The 18,255-nt window shown below is 46.0% G+C and overlaps 1 protein-coding gene across 1 annotated transcript in view; it reads left to right on the forward strand.

Moving 5' to 3' along the window:
* Nucleotides 1-18,255, forward strand: part of CIMIP2B (ciliary microtubule inner protein 2B) — a 64,285-nt gene that overhangs the window by 15,005 nt on the left and 31,025 nt on the right. Inside the window, exons 2-3 of the mRNA XM_069212025.1 lie at nucleotides 8,596-8,831; nucleotides 16,533-16,708. Of these exons, the coding sequence (XP_069068126.1) occupies nucleotides 8,596-8,831; nucleotides 16,533-16,708 (412 nt within the window). The remainder of the gene's footprint in view (nucleotides 1-8,595; nucleotides 8,832-16,532; nucleotides 16,709-18,255) is intronic.

Raw genomic sequence — 18,255 nt, forward strand, 5'->3', positions numbered from 1 at the left:
ACTGTGTTGCGGGCTGGAGAGAGCATGCACAGGCTCCCAGTCTGCCTGAAAGTGCCCTGGGTGGGTGCTCCCAGCCAATCCTAACACTGCTCTAAGCAGCGTCAGGAGTGGTCGCAGGGCAAGCTGGGAGCCTGTGTCTGTAGTCGACTCGAGGACGGAGAAGCGGAGCAGCACGGCGCAGAATAAGGTACGTTTAAAAAAAATTGTTTTATTGTATTTCTTCCCCCGCCACACGCCGCCCCACCCCTTTTACCTCCCAGAAGCCGCCACTGGTAGAGATGGAGCTTACTAGATGTGCAGTTTTTAGGTGCCGCAGGCTTCCGAGCAAAACTGTCATCCTCCACACTTATCATTTTAAAAATTTTACAAATTAAGCACTGGTCTCAGAAGACATAAATGGTAGCACCTGGCACAGCTGACAGAACTAAAAAATAAAGCCCTGCACCACCTGTGATTTAAGGCAATGTTTAATGTCCTTTTTAGTGCAATTTCTTTTTTATTCCTCACTTCCGGCAGCTCCAGTCACTTGGTGGATCGATTGTGTCCAATATATAAAACACACGTTGAGTGTCATTCCTGTTTCTGGGGACAGAGCTCCTAATTGCCAGATTTGGGTGCAGGGATACTGAGTGGACTCAAAGATCGCACCCCTATGTCCACCCCACAATTCAGCAAATTCATAAGAGCCTAACTGAAGATGATCAGGTGTGTCTAATGTGGGGTTTCGAAGTATTGAGATAAACCAAACTTGGCCTCTACAAGCTTCCCCTGAGCGTCTCCTGAGTTGTAGTAGCAGGAGAGTAAGTAAAGAGGGAACTGTTGAGAACACCATAGTGTAAATATCTGGGCTCCATTATTGCACTAAAAGCCCTCTTGTTTAGAATAATTGAGATAGATATGGTTACTTGAGGTCCTGAAGTATTGTAAGAATGCTCGAGAATCCACCAGCCAAAGTACTACTAGAAGGACAATCTTTGATTGATGCATAAATGGTATGATCAGATCAAGGCTAGTAGTAGCATTTTTTTGCATTAGTAGTAGTGAGACCTTCTGACCCCCGCTTAGAAGTTGTGCGGAGCAGAATTGTTTTGTAGAATTCCATTCTGTTTTATCCAAGTGTGTCCAGGTTTTCCGTGTCCGGGAACACCAGATCCCATTTTACCCACTGGAAAGTCTGACTGGTAAATTTGCCTTAAGAAAGGGCTGCAGTAAAGACAGCCCTAGTCCCAAGCCCCAGTCTGACCCTGTAGCAAGGCCAAGGGGAGCATGTAATGACCCCACCTTCCACCTACATGCTCCACTTTCCTTCCCCACCCCTCTCCACCCGTCGTCGGGTCCTTCACACCAGGCTGGCTTCCTCACAGACTTTTAGCACCTTCTAAGAGAAGGTGGCAAATGTCTGTGTTAAACTCCATGGAAGTTGGAGTTCCGTGTGAAATTCTACCTTATAAATCAGGATCCACACAATTATTCCCTATTCCTTGTTGGGGGGGGGGGGTAGATATGACAACTCTCGGTGACACCTCCTCTCTAAGCCTTTTAACTTCTCAAGATTTCCGCTGTTTGATCACTCACTCCATGGGCCCATCCCATCAATGTCAAGGTCATGGGTGTTGAATTCTGACAGAAGAATTGGAGGGCCAATTGCAGCTGCTCTAATATCTTAGTGAGAAACACTTGCTTCTTATGACTGTGATTAAATTGTAGGTTGCTGGGCCAGATCCTTACCGGTGTCATTAAGCGCTTCTTTCTGGCAAATAAAAACAAATCTAGTACAATAAACTATTTTCATATCACAATGGAACCTTGAAAAGCGTACAATCAAGCCCTATATTATTATCGTTGCATCCATCCATCTAACATTCCAGTTGTATAGTAGCCCTTATGGGATGGCCAGTGATTGCTTTTTTTGGCCTTTCTGAAGGGTGGATGCTGAGTTCCCCCGGAATATAATAGTGTCAGATGAAAGGTTAATTAATTTGCATAAGCATTAGATAGTTCTTCTAACTAGATGAACAGATTCCGGTCTCTGGGTTAACCAATGGCATGGTTTTCAGCTTCTGAGGATAGTTTTACAAAGTAGCGTATCTGGGGTCAAAGGGCACGCACTAGACCAAACATCTGGGTCAGGATCACAAAACATTTTTGACTGGTGCTGTTTCATCAGGGGCGTTGGCGTTCATGGGCAAAATGGACATTGCCCTGCCTGCCTCTATGGTGGAGAGGGAAGAACAGGGTAATCAACATAAATCACTGCCCTGAGACAGTTCTGAATCACTTGGGTGAACTCTAGTGAACTTTGCAGATGTCCTACTGTGCAGGCACAAGCTACAGCAGTTACATCAGAGAGTGCTGAATTAGGAAGCAAGTGAACCGGTTGCTTTTGGGGCGCATACATAGTGGCCCATGGTGGAGTTACAAAACTCCATACACTTCAATGGCTGGGGTTGGGTCAGGCCGATGAGACAAGGTGGGAGTGTGTGGCAACACTTTCTTGATCATCACAGAGTGGCAGGCTGTAGGAGGGGTGCAGGGAGCTGCTCACCTGGCAGTAACGTGTTTAGTACTGCATTTGGTTTCACTTAAAAGAAAAAGCTTTATGGAGCTGAGCACAACAGAGTGCTTCTCATCTCCCATAGATGCCCAAGACAAAGAAGGAAACAGCTGCTGACAACAATTGCACTAGTGGTCTAAAATGTAAGTTTGCGGTTAGGCTTCTGCCTGCATCAGGGGCATTGTCAACACCCCCCCACCATTTAGCAGCTACAATAGGATGTGATTCTTGATGGACCTCTTCTGTCAGCAGCAGGGCAGACAAAGGCTCATAATTCATTTGGGAGGGTGAGTGAGTGAAAGGAAGGGTGGGTGGATGGATGAAATGGTGGATGGATAGATGCATAGACGAATGAGTAGAAGGATGGATGTAAGAATGAAAGAGAAAGGCAGGCATGGTGTATGAGTGAAAGGGTTGATGGACGGTGAGAGAAACAATGGATGGATGGTAGAATGAGTGAAAGGATGGATGGATGAGTGGATGGGTAAATGGATGGATGAATGGATGGATGGAGTGAAAGCATGGATGGATGAACAAAAGGATGAATGATTGAAAGGATGTATGTAAAGATGGATGAGTAAAACAATGGATAGACGAGTGAAGGGCAGGCTAGATGGATGTCTGGGTGAAAGGATGGATAGTTGAATGAGTGAAAGGATGAATTGATGGATGGATGAATAGATGGATGAGAGTGAGTGAGTGAAAGGATGGATGGGTGAGGGAAAGTGTAAATGGAGGGATGTATGAATGGATGGATGGGACGAGCGATGGATGATGCGTGTAAGGATAGATGGCTGAGTGAAAGGGTGGATAGATAGATGAGCCAAAGGGAAGATGATGGATGGATGGAGTGAAAGGATAGATAGATTGAGCGAATGGTTGGATGAATGAGCGAAAGGATGGATGATTGATTGGATGGATGAAAGTGGGATGGGTAAGTGAAAGGATGGATGATTGAGTGGATGGATTGGTTTGATGGATGGGTGTCCTGGACCAGTGGTGGCTCTCCTTTATGGGCTCCCCAGCTACACTACACCCTCCTTGTTTTGTGATCCATTTTTATTGTATCAAGTGAATAATTATTGACTCTTGATATAATTAAAACTATTAAAATAAAATGCAGCCCTGCTTCGGGTCCAGCAACAAACTGAGGCAGCTAGTGACATTGTTTGATTGCTGATACAGGTGCAGAAAGGTGCCTGCGCGAGCTCTCACAGATGCTGTTCAGAGCTGGTGAAATCCCAGCAGTGTGAGCATGTGTGTGTGACTATGTGCATGGGTTAAAGTGAGAAATGAGTCAGAATGAGTGAGAATGAGTGACAGTTAAGGACCAGTGTGTGTGAGAATGAATGTGAGCGAGTGAGGGAGAATGACAGTGAGTGTAACTGATTGTTACTGTGTGTGAGACTGAGTCACAGTAAGACTGAGTAATTCAGAATGAGTGAGACAGAGTGGGCCAGAGTAGAATGAGTGAGACTGCATGAATTAATGCGACCAAGTGAGACTGAGTGATACAGAGATCTTAGTGCAAGAAGGTGTGCGAGAACCCTTCAAGAAAAAGCTCTTTGGAATTTGAGTCAAGGATTATGCCACACCACTTTTAAAGGCCACCAGCTACACTGCTTTTCATTCCCTTGGTTGTAAGTTAAGGCAGTGCTGAGTACCACTGTAATATCAAAGCAGTTTCTGAAGGTGGTGTAATGTATGAGCAGAATGTTTTTGAATATTTGTTGTGTGTCATTTCGTAGTGCTGATGCTGGATTCTGTTTCTTGTGCTGCTGTGTTTTGTGCAGCTCTACTACAATGTGATGTTGTTGTACTTAACATAGGCTGCAGCATTTCCAGCCAAAAGCAGCAGGTGCCTTTAAAGTTCCTGTGACAAGCAACCATTTACCACTGTCTACGGTGGTAAAATGGTGCTGCGTCTGCTCTACAATTACTTGAGATACTGGTCAGCTGAACACTGTGGCAGACACTGTGGTCCTCATTATGACCTTGGAGGTCTTTTTTAAAGACCTCTAAAGCCAATGGCGCCAGAGAACCGCCAGTGCTGGCAGTCTTATGCCCACCATATCATGGGTACTGCCAGATTTCTGCCACACTTTAGGCCGAAATCTGGAAGTAGCCATGCTGGTTGGTGAAGGCGCTCTGGCGGTTCCACCACCTGCCCCGCCCCGCCAGTAGGACATCGCCCGCCATATTATGGGCCATAATACGGCCTGGCGGAGTCCTGCTGGTGGGCACTGCCGACGGTGGAAGCGCCCCTTCCCGTTCCCTGCCGGATGACCTTCTACCCGGAGCAGGTAAGGTGATCGTCCAACAGGGGAGGGGGGTGGGATGGTGAGTGGGTGGAGGGTGTTGGTTGTGCCTTGTGTGAGTGTGTGGTGTCTATGTGTGTGTATAAATGTGTGTATGCGTGGTTGTATGTGAGTATGAATGTTGAAGTAAGTGCGTGTCTGCATGTAAGTGTGTATGTTTGTGAGTATGCATGTTTGGATGGGTGTGATTATGCATGCCTGAATGATTGTATGAATGTTGTTGTGAATGCGTGTATGTAGGTGTTGGTGAATGGGTGTATGCGTGGTGCGTGTGGGTGTGTGTGTGCGTCTGTATGAATGTGGGGAGGGGGTCTGGGGACCCTATGTCTGATGGGGTGGGGGATGGGGGTTCTATGTCTGAATGGGGAATGGGAGTGGAGGGATGGTGGCGCTGTGGGTAAAGAGGGGGTCTAGTGCTTGCTGGGGTGGGGTGGGGGAGTCGTTTACCAATGACAGGGAAGAGATTCCCTGTCACCTGTAGCCTTTCCGCCATTGTTTTCATGTTGGTGCTACAGCCACAGAAACCATGACGGGAGGCCGGCTCTTAATACCGCCGGCGGTCTTCTGTGGACTGCTGGGTTGGAGATGCTCATCTCCGGCCCAGCGGTTCCGACCGCCATGGCAGTATGACTAGAGATGTGGCGGGTAGGCACATGCCAACCTGCCACACTCATAATGTGGCAGTCTTCACCACCAGCCTGTTGGACCACCACATTTACCCTGGAGGTCAAAAGACCGCCAGGGTCATAATGACCACCTGTGTCTTAACCTAGCAGGACCAGTGCTCACTGTATGTGATAAAGCCCTGTCTCCATGAACTGGAATCTGCCCAAAGACTCCAATATGTGGCTTCCATTGGCCGCTCCATCTGTCTGGATTGATCCAAAGCAGCAATGAAGAACATAATGATGTGGACAACAAAACAAATTGAAAATACCAAAAGAGCAGGGAAGGGCGTTTTGTTGTTTCCTGGTGTTTGATTCAGTATGTGAAGAACGTTGTTCTACATTGCGACCTTGTCCAGAAAAGACAACCTATAAACCGCTTCTCTCGTGCATGTAGGTACCCACTAATATTCCCAGCACATCCATCATCAGTCGTCACCTTCCACTACTAATCCAGCACTTACACCAATAGAATACTCTACTCATGACAGGGTTTCTAGGTGCTGATGGATATGAAGTAGTGCTTAGTGACAGCTTCTAACAAGTATCTCTTTAGGCATCTATGTGCTCGCTCAGGTGAGAGAGCCTGCATCCCGAGGCAGTACTTCTCTCCTGGGGTGATTTGAGAGGTGGAACCTTTAACGGACGTTTGTGTGCACTCGGTGGGCTGCAGGGTGGATTGGAATTTTCCACTTTCCTAGAAAAAGAGCAAGAGGCTGAACCTATAAGGTAGTTAAAAAGGCAAGACAAAGACCAAAAAGACAGACGCATCCATGAAGACTCTTGGAGACACTTGGATATAAACAGTGGCTTAGAGTGGGTGCCAGTGGGCTCCTCACATCCTTGGATCTCGGTGCCACTACACCTGCTGTGCTGACGAAGGCTACTCTTCTTTTGTGCCTCCAAGTTTCCCTTCTACCTGGCTTTCCTTCTTTTCTCCAATTCTCCATCCTGCCGTTCTCTAGTTCCTCCCTTTCACTCTTTCCTTCCCATAGCCTTCCACATTCTCTCTCATCCCTCTTCCCTCTCATTCGTACTTATCTACTTCCCTTCTCACCTTGACATCCTTATTTCTGCCCCCTTTCTCTTACTCTTATTCTATTCTGTTCCCTTTCTGGTCCTGTTATGTCTTTTTTGCTTTTCCTCCCATTTAATCTTTTATCCTCTCCCTCTCTTTTTTAGGTCGAGCACACAAGCACTCTGGCCTGTTGTAATCTGTCTGTGGGCTTTTAACCATTCCCATCACTATCATTCGTTCATGGGCTTGCCTCTCAAGAATCCTTTGTTATCGTTGGTAAATGCTTTACGTTTGTCCCGCCTTGGAGAAGTTTTGTTACCGCCTTGGCTATCTACCCAGTGACATGGATAATTGCACTTTTGCCGATACGTTTGACTGCAAGTGAACTTCTTTTTCCTTTAGTGTCTCTCCTTCGCGCTCATGCTCATAGCGGCTGTGGCACTTCGAATCGGCTTGCTTATGTCAACTGTTTTACTTTTCATTTTTAATTTATGTGGCAAGAAAAGTCCAGTTAGGAATTTACAATGCTAATAGCTGTAACTCGAGCAAACGCGAGACCCATTTGCAACATTTCTCAGAACTTTACATTTCTTAACTTTGCATAATTTTTGCTTGCTGACGACATGGTATCATCTTGCTACGAGGCATCTCTTGAAGGTCATGCAGCAGAGACTTCCATTGTGCGATGGCTAGGAAAAAGGCTGAAACTGTCTTATTGAAGAATGTTAGACGCTGATTGGTTCTCTTCATAGGAGACATGGGAAGTAAATTTTCATTGTGAAAATTAAAATGAATTTATTGTACATTTCTGAATTAGTTAGATGAAGATGCCCTTTTCCACTCTTCTTAGAGGAGACACTTGTCTCCGCCTGCTCCAAGAGTTAGACTTCTGAGAAATCCATTTTCACTTACTTGAGTGACAGCCTGATTTATATGTTTGCTGGAAGAGTACTCCATCGCAAAGGCGGCGGAGTACCCTTCTCACCAACATAATGGTCTGCCCGCCAGATTTAGATGCAAGCGGACCTTTGGTGTAACCACGGCGGGGACTACTCTGTCTCCTCGGTGATCAGACGCTCTCCGACAGAGTAAGGGACATCAGAGGTTGCCCAACTAATTTAAATGGGCAGACATGCATCTCAGTTTTCACTGCTCATCAGAGCTAGAGAAACCCTGGCAGTAAGGGCCAATAAAAAGTGCAAAATGCCACCTGGCTGTTGGAGATAGTTCCCATGGTGAGAGGTGTTTGTGTTTTTAAAAATAAAAAATGCAGCTTTGTCTTACAGCTCTGCCATGTTTGATGGAGCAGTACACCAAAGCTGCAATGTATTGATAGTATGTGCCTTGATGGAGGTTCCTGTCAGGGCTCCTGTCAAGGCATTAAATGTCTGCCTCCCCTTAGGTCATTTGTAAATTTGGAAGTCGGGACCTTCGCCAGAGCAATGGAGTAAAATACTCTGCCGTTCTGGTGGAGGATGGCCATACTGCCAAAACATAAATGGAGACCTGAATCTTGATTTGGTTCTGCATTTTAGAGAATTTACATGCTGTCACCTCCTGCCTGACTTCTCTAACAATTTTCCTGATTCCTCCAGTTTAGCATATTAAGAGATTCCTTAAATGGGAAGCTGAGCTTGCTCGATTTAGTTCACAACAACTTTAAACAATCTGTCTTTTTATTTGCTATTTTGAATTGATGTGAATTATACTAATTGATATATTCATGCTTTCCCTGCTGATTTGAGACAACTTCAGATGGTTTATAAGATTGTAACTTAGCTCATCTGCTGATAAACCTTTATGGTTTGCATCTCTTGTAGTGTGGGGCCTAATGTGCTTCACTGTACTTCATATATTATTTGATTTCGTGAGTCACACTTCATTGCCAGCCTATAGGCCCATCACCTTGAGTGGGGTTTGTACTTGAGTTTGCACCAATGATCTGTTTAGTGCAAATCCCATCCCACAGCAACACCATGAAAGACCTGGTCCAACAAATGGTACCATGTGCTCACACTGTGATGTCTCTTTGTGTTGTAGGTATGGGGGCTTCTGCCCTCAGTACAAGTACCACCTGGGGAAGACATACGGCAAGCTGACATCACAGCTACTCACCAATCCTGACATCAAACACTCAAAGCAGCTGGTGCTGCAGGCCACATACCCACCTCCTCGGAAGGATGATGGCGCGAGCTCCTTCCATCAGCTGCCAAGGAGCAGACGGCACAGACTGGGGGATAAGAAACTGAGCTTCAGCATGATCCCAGGGTACACAGGTAAGGTTGCAGCCATAGCACCCCTCAGGGTCATACATACTCCTCCCCCAGTATTCTTCAGACAGTCTATGGACCCATCACCTCTTATGCCAGAAAAATACCATGAGTAAGGAGGGTGAGTCAGTTTCCACTACAAAAGATATTTGCCCCTACCCTGGATGACAAATGCTAATTTATTTTACAAACATCATCCCCAGATCCTGCTTAAGTACCACCGCAAAGAGCTGTGCCCCTGTTCCTAAAATCCAGTCCCTTGTCATGTTGCATGCCCTAGCATGCTTTGGTACCAGACTCTTATGAAAAATCAAATGAAGTCTGGTAAGGTATCAGAAGGGCCATGGGGCAGGCAGAGACTACTGGTCCTCAACATTCAGGGTTGAGGTCACTTGCCTCTGTTGTTGTTCTGTGGTGCATCCAACTATCACTCAGCAAGCATGCCAGGTACATCCCCTTCATCAGTTGACACTCAGTGGTAGCTATTGTAAGCAGCCAGAGGCTTCTCAAGAGACAATGAGGGGGCAACTGACCTCAAAGCTCAACAATCACACAACAACACTGCCAAAGAATGTCCAGCTGAGTGCTTCTCTTTTCAGAAAGAAACTTTAGTTTGTACTAGAACAAATTTCAACATACTTAAGCCCCGTTGGACACTATCAATCAATGCTGCACCTCTATTTGCTATCTCCTCCAATCATTTCTTTTGATCCAGATTCGGTTTCCCCCATCTTTGAGCTAAGTATTAGTATGTTTATGGCTCAGTTGCAGTTACCTAAAGTTATTGCACTCAGTCACAGATTTTAGTCCTACCACACATAGTGGATCAGTCCTCGTTGAATTGGCGCAGCTGCCTGGCACACAAACTCTCACCTATGTGTTTGCACCCTCACTCCTGAGAGGTGATGTACCAGCTTCGTTCTTACACCCGCTATGTTTGCTGGGCCCACACTCTGTCACTGTGCCATGTAGGTGCAAAGTTGACAGCCGTGGGTTGCTGTGATCATGGTTGGCCTGCCAATGGTGGTCACAGCAGGTGCATCCTTTTACAGATGCAACCACTTAAATAGACGTAACCCTGCATGGTTCAGTTACAGCGGCCATGCACAGGTGGAATACTTTGGGTAGATGCAGCCAGGAACAGGCAAATTATTCTCAGCAAATGCAGCCACACACAGGCCAATTACTTCTCAGCAGATGTGGCCATGCACAGGCCGGTTACTGTGGCATTGACTGACCTTGGCAATCATGTTTAAAATCTTGGTGATTCCTACAAGGAAGCAATGCAGTGAGACTGCAGACCTATAGCCCCTTGGGCACAAAGATTGCTCTCCTCAATCCTTCTCTTCTGGAAAGACACTCCTACTGCAGTGTTGTCAGGCCCCTTCCCTCTCTTTGAAGGCAGGCAAGGTTCTAGGCACCACACAACATGTACACAGGTCTCCCAGTATAAGATCAAGACCCAGATGAAGTCTTCTCATATCTGGGATGCTTGCTGTTTGTTAGGCACAAGCTCCAGCTGCACATCAGTTCTCTAATTAGTCTGTTGAGCACCCCTTTCCTTGTCCATAGAGGACGTGGAACTGGTATAACAAGTGGGGTAGTGAGGTCTCACTTTCTTATACTGAAATCAGACAGGAGATGTGTATTCACTGCTGGTCGCATCAGAACTGGTTGACTGTTGTAGGAGTGGTCTCTCCTTGTTCTCCAGAGCCACTCTTCAAGTAGAGTGATGCTTCTTACAGCGGAGTAGTTTCCAGCCAACGAGCACCAACAGCAGAAGCACAAAGAGGTGTGAGGTTTCTCTACATGGCTATCATCAACCAACTGAAGAATTTAATCAAGGGAAGACAAAAGGGCAAGTCTCACTTAAAGGTTCTCCTTACTTTGCACAACAGTGTTTGTAGTCCCTTCCTTTATCCCCACCGCCCAGCACGTGGTATTGTTCAGTAAGAACTATCAGCAGCTCCCTGCCAAGAAAAATGCATAGTTAAATATCTATAGAAATCCTATCTCCTCTCACTTCAATGTCTAGGTGTCCTCCCTCCAGCTTCAGGAATGTCAGCAATACATTTCTGCTGATGGGGGTTATGCCACTTTGAATGTGTGCAAAGGCCAGGACTGGGGAAATGGACCCCACAGGCCTCTATTACCATGGTGTACTCACAGATACATCCTGCATGCACCCCACAGGCTACACACACATTCAGACATGACATGCATCCAGGATGTTAGCCGTAGGAACTGGGAAAGTTCATGGAAGTGGAACTGTACAATAGTGGGCCAGTAGGCCTCAACACAAGTGACACGGAAAAAAGCTGTGATCACCATTATGTATTTACAAAACACAGTGCACTGACACCATCACTCTGCGTTAAACCCATGACACGGGCAGTAGTCCACTGCCTGTCAAATTGGTGAAAAGTTACTTGTAGTAACTGCATTTTTAAATTTTGTTTTAGGAGGTGACACCTCCTCCTATGAGTGGGTTGAGACATGTAAGTCTACACTTGGGTATAAATCTGAGCTCGGCAATGGTGAGTAGCAAAAGAGTGGAGAGTAACATAGGTGTATGAGAAGATCTACATGCAAGTAGATCTGCATAGGTAAATTTACTTTTTTTTTAAATGTTTATCTGTATTTGTTTTTTTAACAACACAAAAGAAAAACTCATCACCTTGCCTTGCACAGTCACTATTCATTACATACATATGTTGTAAGAAGTTGGCTCAGTATACACTATTTCAAAGTAAGAAATAGCATGCACAGAGTCCAAGGGTTCCCCTTAGAGGTAAGATAGTGGCAAAAATAGATAATACTAATGCTCTATTTTGTGGTAGTATGGTCGAGCAGTAGGCTTATCAAAGGAGTAGTGTTAAGCATTTGTTGTACATACACAAGCAATAAATGAGGAACACACACTCAAAGACAATTCCAGGCCAATAGGTTTTTGTATAGAAAAATATATTTTCTTAGTTTATTTTAAGAACCACAGGTTCAAGTTTTACAAGTAATACTTCAAATGAAAGGTATTTCAGGTAGGTACTTTAGGAACTTTGAATTAGCAAAATGGCATATACAGTTTTCCCACAAATGGCAATAAGCTATTTTAAAACTAGAAAACAGTTCCTGGGGGAGGTAAGTGTTTGTTAGTTTTGCAGGTAAGCAAACCACCTACAGGGTTCAAAGTTGGGTCCAAGGTAGCCCACCGTTGGGGGTTCAGAGCAACCCCAAAGTTAGCACACTAGCAGCTCAGGGCCGGTCAGGTGCAGAGGTCAAAGTGGTGCCCAAAACGCATAGGCTTCAATGGAGAAGGTGGTGCCCCGGTTCCAGTCTGCCAGCAGGTAAGTACCCGCTTCTTCGGAGGGCAGACCAGGGGGGTTTTGTAAGGCCCCGGGAGGGACACAAGTCAGCGCAAAAAGTACACCCTCAGCGGCACGGGGGCGGCCGGGTGCAGTGTGCAAACAGGTGTCGGGTTTGCAATGGAGTTCAATGGGAGACCCAGGGGAGGCAAGGGGGGGGGCTCCTCGGGGAAGCCACCACCGTGGGCAAGGGAGAGGGCCACCTGGGGGTCACTTCTGCACTGGAGGTCGGATCCTTCAGGTCCTGAGGGCTGCGGGTGCAGTGTCTTTACCAGGCGTCGGGTTCTTTGAAGCAGGCAGTTGCGGTCAGGGGGAGCCTCTGGATTCCCTCTGCAGGCGTCGCTGGGGGGGCTCAGGTGGATCAACTCTAGCTACTCACGGGCTCACAGTCGCCGGGGAGTCCTCCCTGTAGTGTTGTTTCTCCGCAGGTCGAGCCGGGGGCATTGGGTGCATAGTGCAAAGTCTCACGCTTCTGGCGGGAAACGTGTTGTCTTTAAAAGTAGCTTCTTTGTTGCTAAGATGTTTCTTCTTTGGAGCAGAGCCGCTGTCCTCGGGAGCTCTTGGTCCTTTTAGATGCAGGGTAGTCCTCTGAGACTTCAGAGGTCGCTGGACCCTGTGGAACGCGTCGCTGTTGCAGTTTTTCTTGAAGTGGGGAGACAGGCCGGTAGAGCTGGGGCCAAAGCAGTTGGTGTCTCCGTCTTCTCTGCAGGGCTTTCAGGTCAGCAGTCCTTCTTCGTCTTAGGTTGCAGGAATCTGTTTTCCTATGTTCTGGGGAGCCCCTAAATACTGAATTTAGGGGTGTGTTTAGGTCTGGGAGAGCAGTAGCCAATGGCTACTGTCCTTGAGGGTGGCTACAACCTCTTTGTTCCTCCTCTATGAGGGGAGGGGGGCACATCCCTATTCCTAGTGGGGGAATCCTCCAAAATCAAGATGGAGGATTTCTAAAGGCAGGGGTCACCTTAGCTCAGGACACCTTAGGGGCTGTCCTGACTGGTGGGTGACTCCTCCTTGTTTTTCTCATTATCTCCCCTGGTCTTGCCGCCAAAAGTGGGGGCTGTGTCAAGGGGGCGGGCATCTCCACTAGCTGGAGTGCCCTGGTGCACTGTAACACGAAGCCTGAGCCTTTGAGGCTCACTGCTAGGTGTTACAGTTCCTGCAGGGGGGAGATGTGAAGCACCTCCACCCAGCGCAGGCTTTTGTTTCTGTCCTCAGAGAGCACAAAGGCCCTCACCACATGAGGTCAGAAACTCGTCTCTCAGCAGCAGGCTGGCACAGACCAGTCAGTCCTGCACTGAACAATTGGGTAAAATACAGGGGGCATCTCTAAGATGCCCTCTGTGTGCATTTTTTAATAAATCCAACACTGACATCAGTGTGGGTTTATTATTCTGAGAAGTTTGATACCAAACTTCCCAGTATTCAGTGTAGCCATTATGGAGCTGTGGAGTTCGTTTTTGACAAACTCCCAGACCATATACTTAATATGGCCACAACTGTATTTACAATGTCTAAGAGAATATACTTAGACACTGTAGGGGCATATTGCTCATGCAGCTATGCCCTCACCTGTGGTATAGTGCACCCTGCCTTAGGGCTGTAAGGCCTGCTAGAGGGGTGACTTACCTATGTCACAGGCAGTATTTTGTGGGCATGGCATCCTGAGGGGGATGCCATGTCGACTTTGCCTTTTTCTCCCCACCAACACACACACTCTACAATGGCAGTGTGCATGTGTTAAGTGAGGGGTCTCTTAGGGTGGCACAACATATGCTGCAGCCCTTAGGGACCTTCCCTGGTCACAGGGCCCTTGGTACCACTGGTACCTTTTACAAGGGACTTATCTGTGTGCCAGGGGTGTGCCAATTGTGGAAACAATGGTACATTTTAGGTGAAAGAACACTTGTGCTGGGGCCTGGTTAGCAGGGTCCCAGCACACATTTCAGTCAAGTCAGCATCAGTATCAGGCAAAAAGTGAGGGGTAATTGCAACAGGGAGCCATTTCCTTACATATGTATTCCCAGATGGAGAACCGTGAAGCCCCATTCAATCATTAAAGAGAAATGTAGTCCAAGTAACAGAATAGTAGATCTATAAGTTTTCACTGGTCTGTATCCCTTACCCTGAGAAGCTAACGAGGCTCCCCTCTTCTATGTGACCTTGGCTTGTGCTCCTGGTGTTTCACAGGATCCCTCTCCTCCAGGGAACCACCCCTTTTTGTCTCAGTGACCTCTGCTTTCACAATCTAAGCCGTAATGGTCTTGCCATGGTCCCCATACTCTTTGGAATTTGTTTGGGCAGCCCCTCGCTCTATAGACCACTCTCTCCGCCTCCATAAAGTGTTTCATGCCAATGGCCTACTGACGTACAGTGGGGAGGGGTTTGGGATACCCCACCTCCCGGCTAATTCTTATGTGTCTATATAATCAGGTACTATGGCCCTGATTTCTGCGGAACATCTTCAAGTGGATGGAAAACCTGTTGGTGAACATACTTTGATATGCCATCTTTTAAAGGAGTAAGATTTTCTAATCCTCCTACTCCTAGATACAGTCATTTGTAGGATGGTAATTTAAATTTGAATTTGTTCATTTCCTGGCAGTATAATGAATTTCTTACTCTTAAATACCTTTTAGCAAAACTAACAACATTAATATGTTTAGTTTCATTGAAACGTGTATCTGATATTAAAGCTCTATATGTATCCTCAGTACAGTTTTCTCCAACTGGAGTGTCTTTCAGAATTCATAGAAGAACAAAAACAAACCTGTCCATGGTCCATTATCCCTACTTTCCTTCACATCCTAAACTCTGTGTTGGAAATTGTGTAAAAGTTTATAATGCAAAAACTGCAGATTTAACAAGGTCCTCCTCTCCCCAATTTTTGATTTCCTTCTTGAAACCTTTTAAACCTGTATCTTTCCCTACCCTTGCCCGTTGGGTTAGATAGATTTAAGAGGACCTAGAGCCATATATCGCCACATTAGCGTCATTTTCTTTCCTAATGTGGCAATATTATTGCTAAAACACCGCACCATATTTACATGGTAACTCCTTGCGCCACATTATGCCGTCAACAGGCATAATGTATGGAAAGGAGGCATTCCCCCTTCGGGGGGGCCAAAAGATTTCTTTGCACCATTTTTTGCTGCATTTTTATTGCCTGTACAGAGCAGACGTTAAAGGGAGGCACCCCATTATTCATAATAGGCCTCAATGTGCTTTGCAGGATTAGCATCTACATTTTTTACGCTAATCCTGCTAAGCGCCTAACTAGCGCCAAAAATATTGACGTAAGTTCCCAAACTACCGCCATGGTGTGCCGTACATGAAATATGGCGCACACATGGTGGCATTAGGGGGCGCAAAGGAGTGGAAGAAATCTGCCCCTATATGGTTTCACGTCTTACCAGCTCCATGAGTTATAACACCAGATTCTGGTGCGTTGTTTGTCATCACTCTGACTATTTCCCCTCTTATGCAATTTTTGAATGTATGCTTTGATTTTTATGGAAGAATAATTAGGCCACATCCTTTACATTACACTTGGTGCCTGTATTAAGGACATGTTTCCCCCTTTCTGTCATCTAAAAAAACATGGACAATAGAGAGAAAAAGCAGCTTTGTTGCTGTGCCTCCCTCAGTGCCTATTAAGTATGCAAGAACATCTCCACTCCACTCTACTCCCTGGTAACAGCCACACAATCACAATTCAGTGCAAGGTGCTAAATATTGAGCACCTTATGGCACCACTTATGATCTAGGGTCATACTTATGAGGCTCTTGCGCCACAGTTGCATCTCTTTTATGACGCAATGGAATTGCGAACCATTAACTAATATTTATGAGGCCATGAAAATCCACTTTGTGTGGCTTTGAATGGCCTCATATATATGGAGTAAGGCAAGACAGTGCAAATTGCTGTGTTGCCTTACTCTGTGCTAGGGAGGTGTTCCATGAGCGTTGAGATGCGTGTTCCCACGCAACAAACATGGATTTTGAGGCATATCCAGATTTACAAGACCTTGTAAACCTGAGGATGCGCCAAAACCTTTCCCCTCCATTCCCAAAATGGTGCCAGCGCACCGGGTAAGGACAGGAATGTGCCATATGCCATTGGCACATTCCTGCCCTTTCCCTGTGATGCAGGGCAACGTATCAAGGTAACTTGCTGCGCTGGCCTGCCCCACAAATCCATAAATATGCCCCCTAGTGGAAAGCTTTTAACATCAATCAAACAAGCAGGTACAGAAATCATCAAGGGCAGGAATGTTGAACTTGTCTCTGGTTCCCTAAGGTTTAATTTGCTGTTGTACTTACTATTGTCTGGAACCGTTCCTGCTTTCAGGTTTCATCCCCAAATCTCAGAACTTTTTCGCCAAGACTTACATGGAGACCACCAGGGATGCCCTCACAGACTTTGAACTGGACCAGCTCAAGATGGCTTCCCAGGAGCAGGAGATGACGCTAACAAATGCTCTGCAGTCAGGCAAGCGGGAGCCGCACACCGAGCAGGAGAAACAGGTAGGAGGGTTCCATGGTCTTTTTGAGTTCAATCTTTGAGCGCAAGAAACTGGTAGGAATGCTGTGCGGTCACGCTGAGCCAGTTCATCTGAGCAGGAGAAACAGATAGAATAGCTGTGGAATTTGTGAGTCTTTCAACTGAGCAAGAGCATCAGTATGTGCTGTAAGGAATTCATGAGTCCTTCCATCTGAGGCTGCTGTGTGGTCTTTTTGTGAGTTTGGTCATCCAAACAGGAGATGCAGCTATGATTGCTGTGTGGCCATCTCAAGTTCTTTCATCTAAGCATGAGAAAAAGGTATGAGTGATGTGTGGCCCTCGTGAGTCCTTTAAACTGAGCAGAACAGACAGGTAGGACTGGTCGTGGAAAGTCCTTTCATCTTAGCAGGTACAAAGGGTAGGACTAATACATGGATTTGTTGATCATCTGTGCAGGAGAAACAGGTAGGAGTGTTTTGGGGTCTTGAGGAGTTTCATGACATGAGAAAGTGAAGCAAGCAGTAGTGCTGAGTGGTCTTATTGAGTCCATTCATGAGAAGCAGCTGGGAGTGCTGTGTGGTCTTATTGAGTCCAGTCATGAGAAGCAGCTGGGAGTGCTGTGTGGTCTTGTTGAGTCCTTTCAATCGGGCATGGTAAAGCAGGAGAGGAGTGAGTGTCCCCTCAGGTTATCTTGCTTGAGCAGCAAAAACAAGTAGCGCTGCTGTGTGGGTGTAGACATTTTAGCGCCAAGCTACCACAGGTTAGTATTTGTGCTTGAGAAATGGAGTAAGTTAAATTAAATTAAATGTCATTTTCTCAAGACCTTTTAATTGAGCAGGAGAAACAGGAGTGCTAAGAAGGGTTGTTGAGTCATCTGAGGAACTAAAACAAAAAGGTGTGCTGTATGGTCTTATTCAGTCATTTATTCTGATCAGGAGAAGCAGTCAGAAGTGCTGTGCAGTCTTATCCAGTCCCTTCATCCAAGATAAAGTAGCAGAGGAGTAGGGGTCTTACTATCAAGTGAAGTCTGTGGTCACCTCCAACCTTTTTGCTGTACCACGCTATGCAAGTTGTAACAGCTTACTAATCGATTAATATTGTAATGAGCAGCCCAGACCAAAAACTGTAAAATGTCTAATGCTTTATCCAGTGTTTCTGGTCTGATGCCTGACCTCGTGCAGAAGACCACAGAAACCTCTTCCATCGTTATGCTTACTCTTTTGCTTCTTGGTGGGACTATATGAGAATCTAGAAGGAGAAGCATAAAACCATGGAATGGTATTTAAAAGGCACTTTTCTAAGTGATCTCTAATAAATTGTAATATTGACTGGCTCACAGGTGCTCAACTAGGAGTATTTAGGTTTGTTGATTTTGGATTTCTCATTTCTGACCTCACCTATGAACCATTTCCACGTGGACGGTCACTGCATGAAAATAACTGATTTTATTTGCTCAACATACTCTACTGCATGATTAATTCAGGGACTATTATGTCAGCATTATCTGAGAACAGAAGGGAAGAGAGGATGGAATCTGTTCATGTAGAACCTGCACCATAATGAATGATCG

This window comes from Pleurodeles waltl, chromosome 1_1 (assembly GCF_031143425.1).
Source record: "Pleurodeles waltl isolate 20211129_DDA chromosome 1_1, aPleWal1.hap1.20221129, whole genome shotgun sequence".
NCBI lineage: Eukaryota > Metazoa > Chordata > Amphibia > Caudata > Salamandridae > Pleurodeles > Pleurodeles waltl.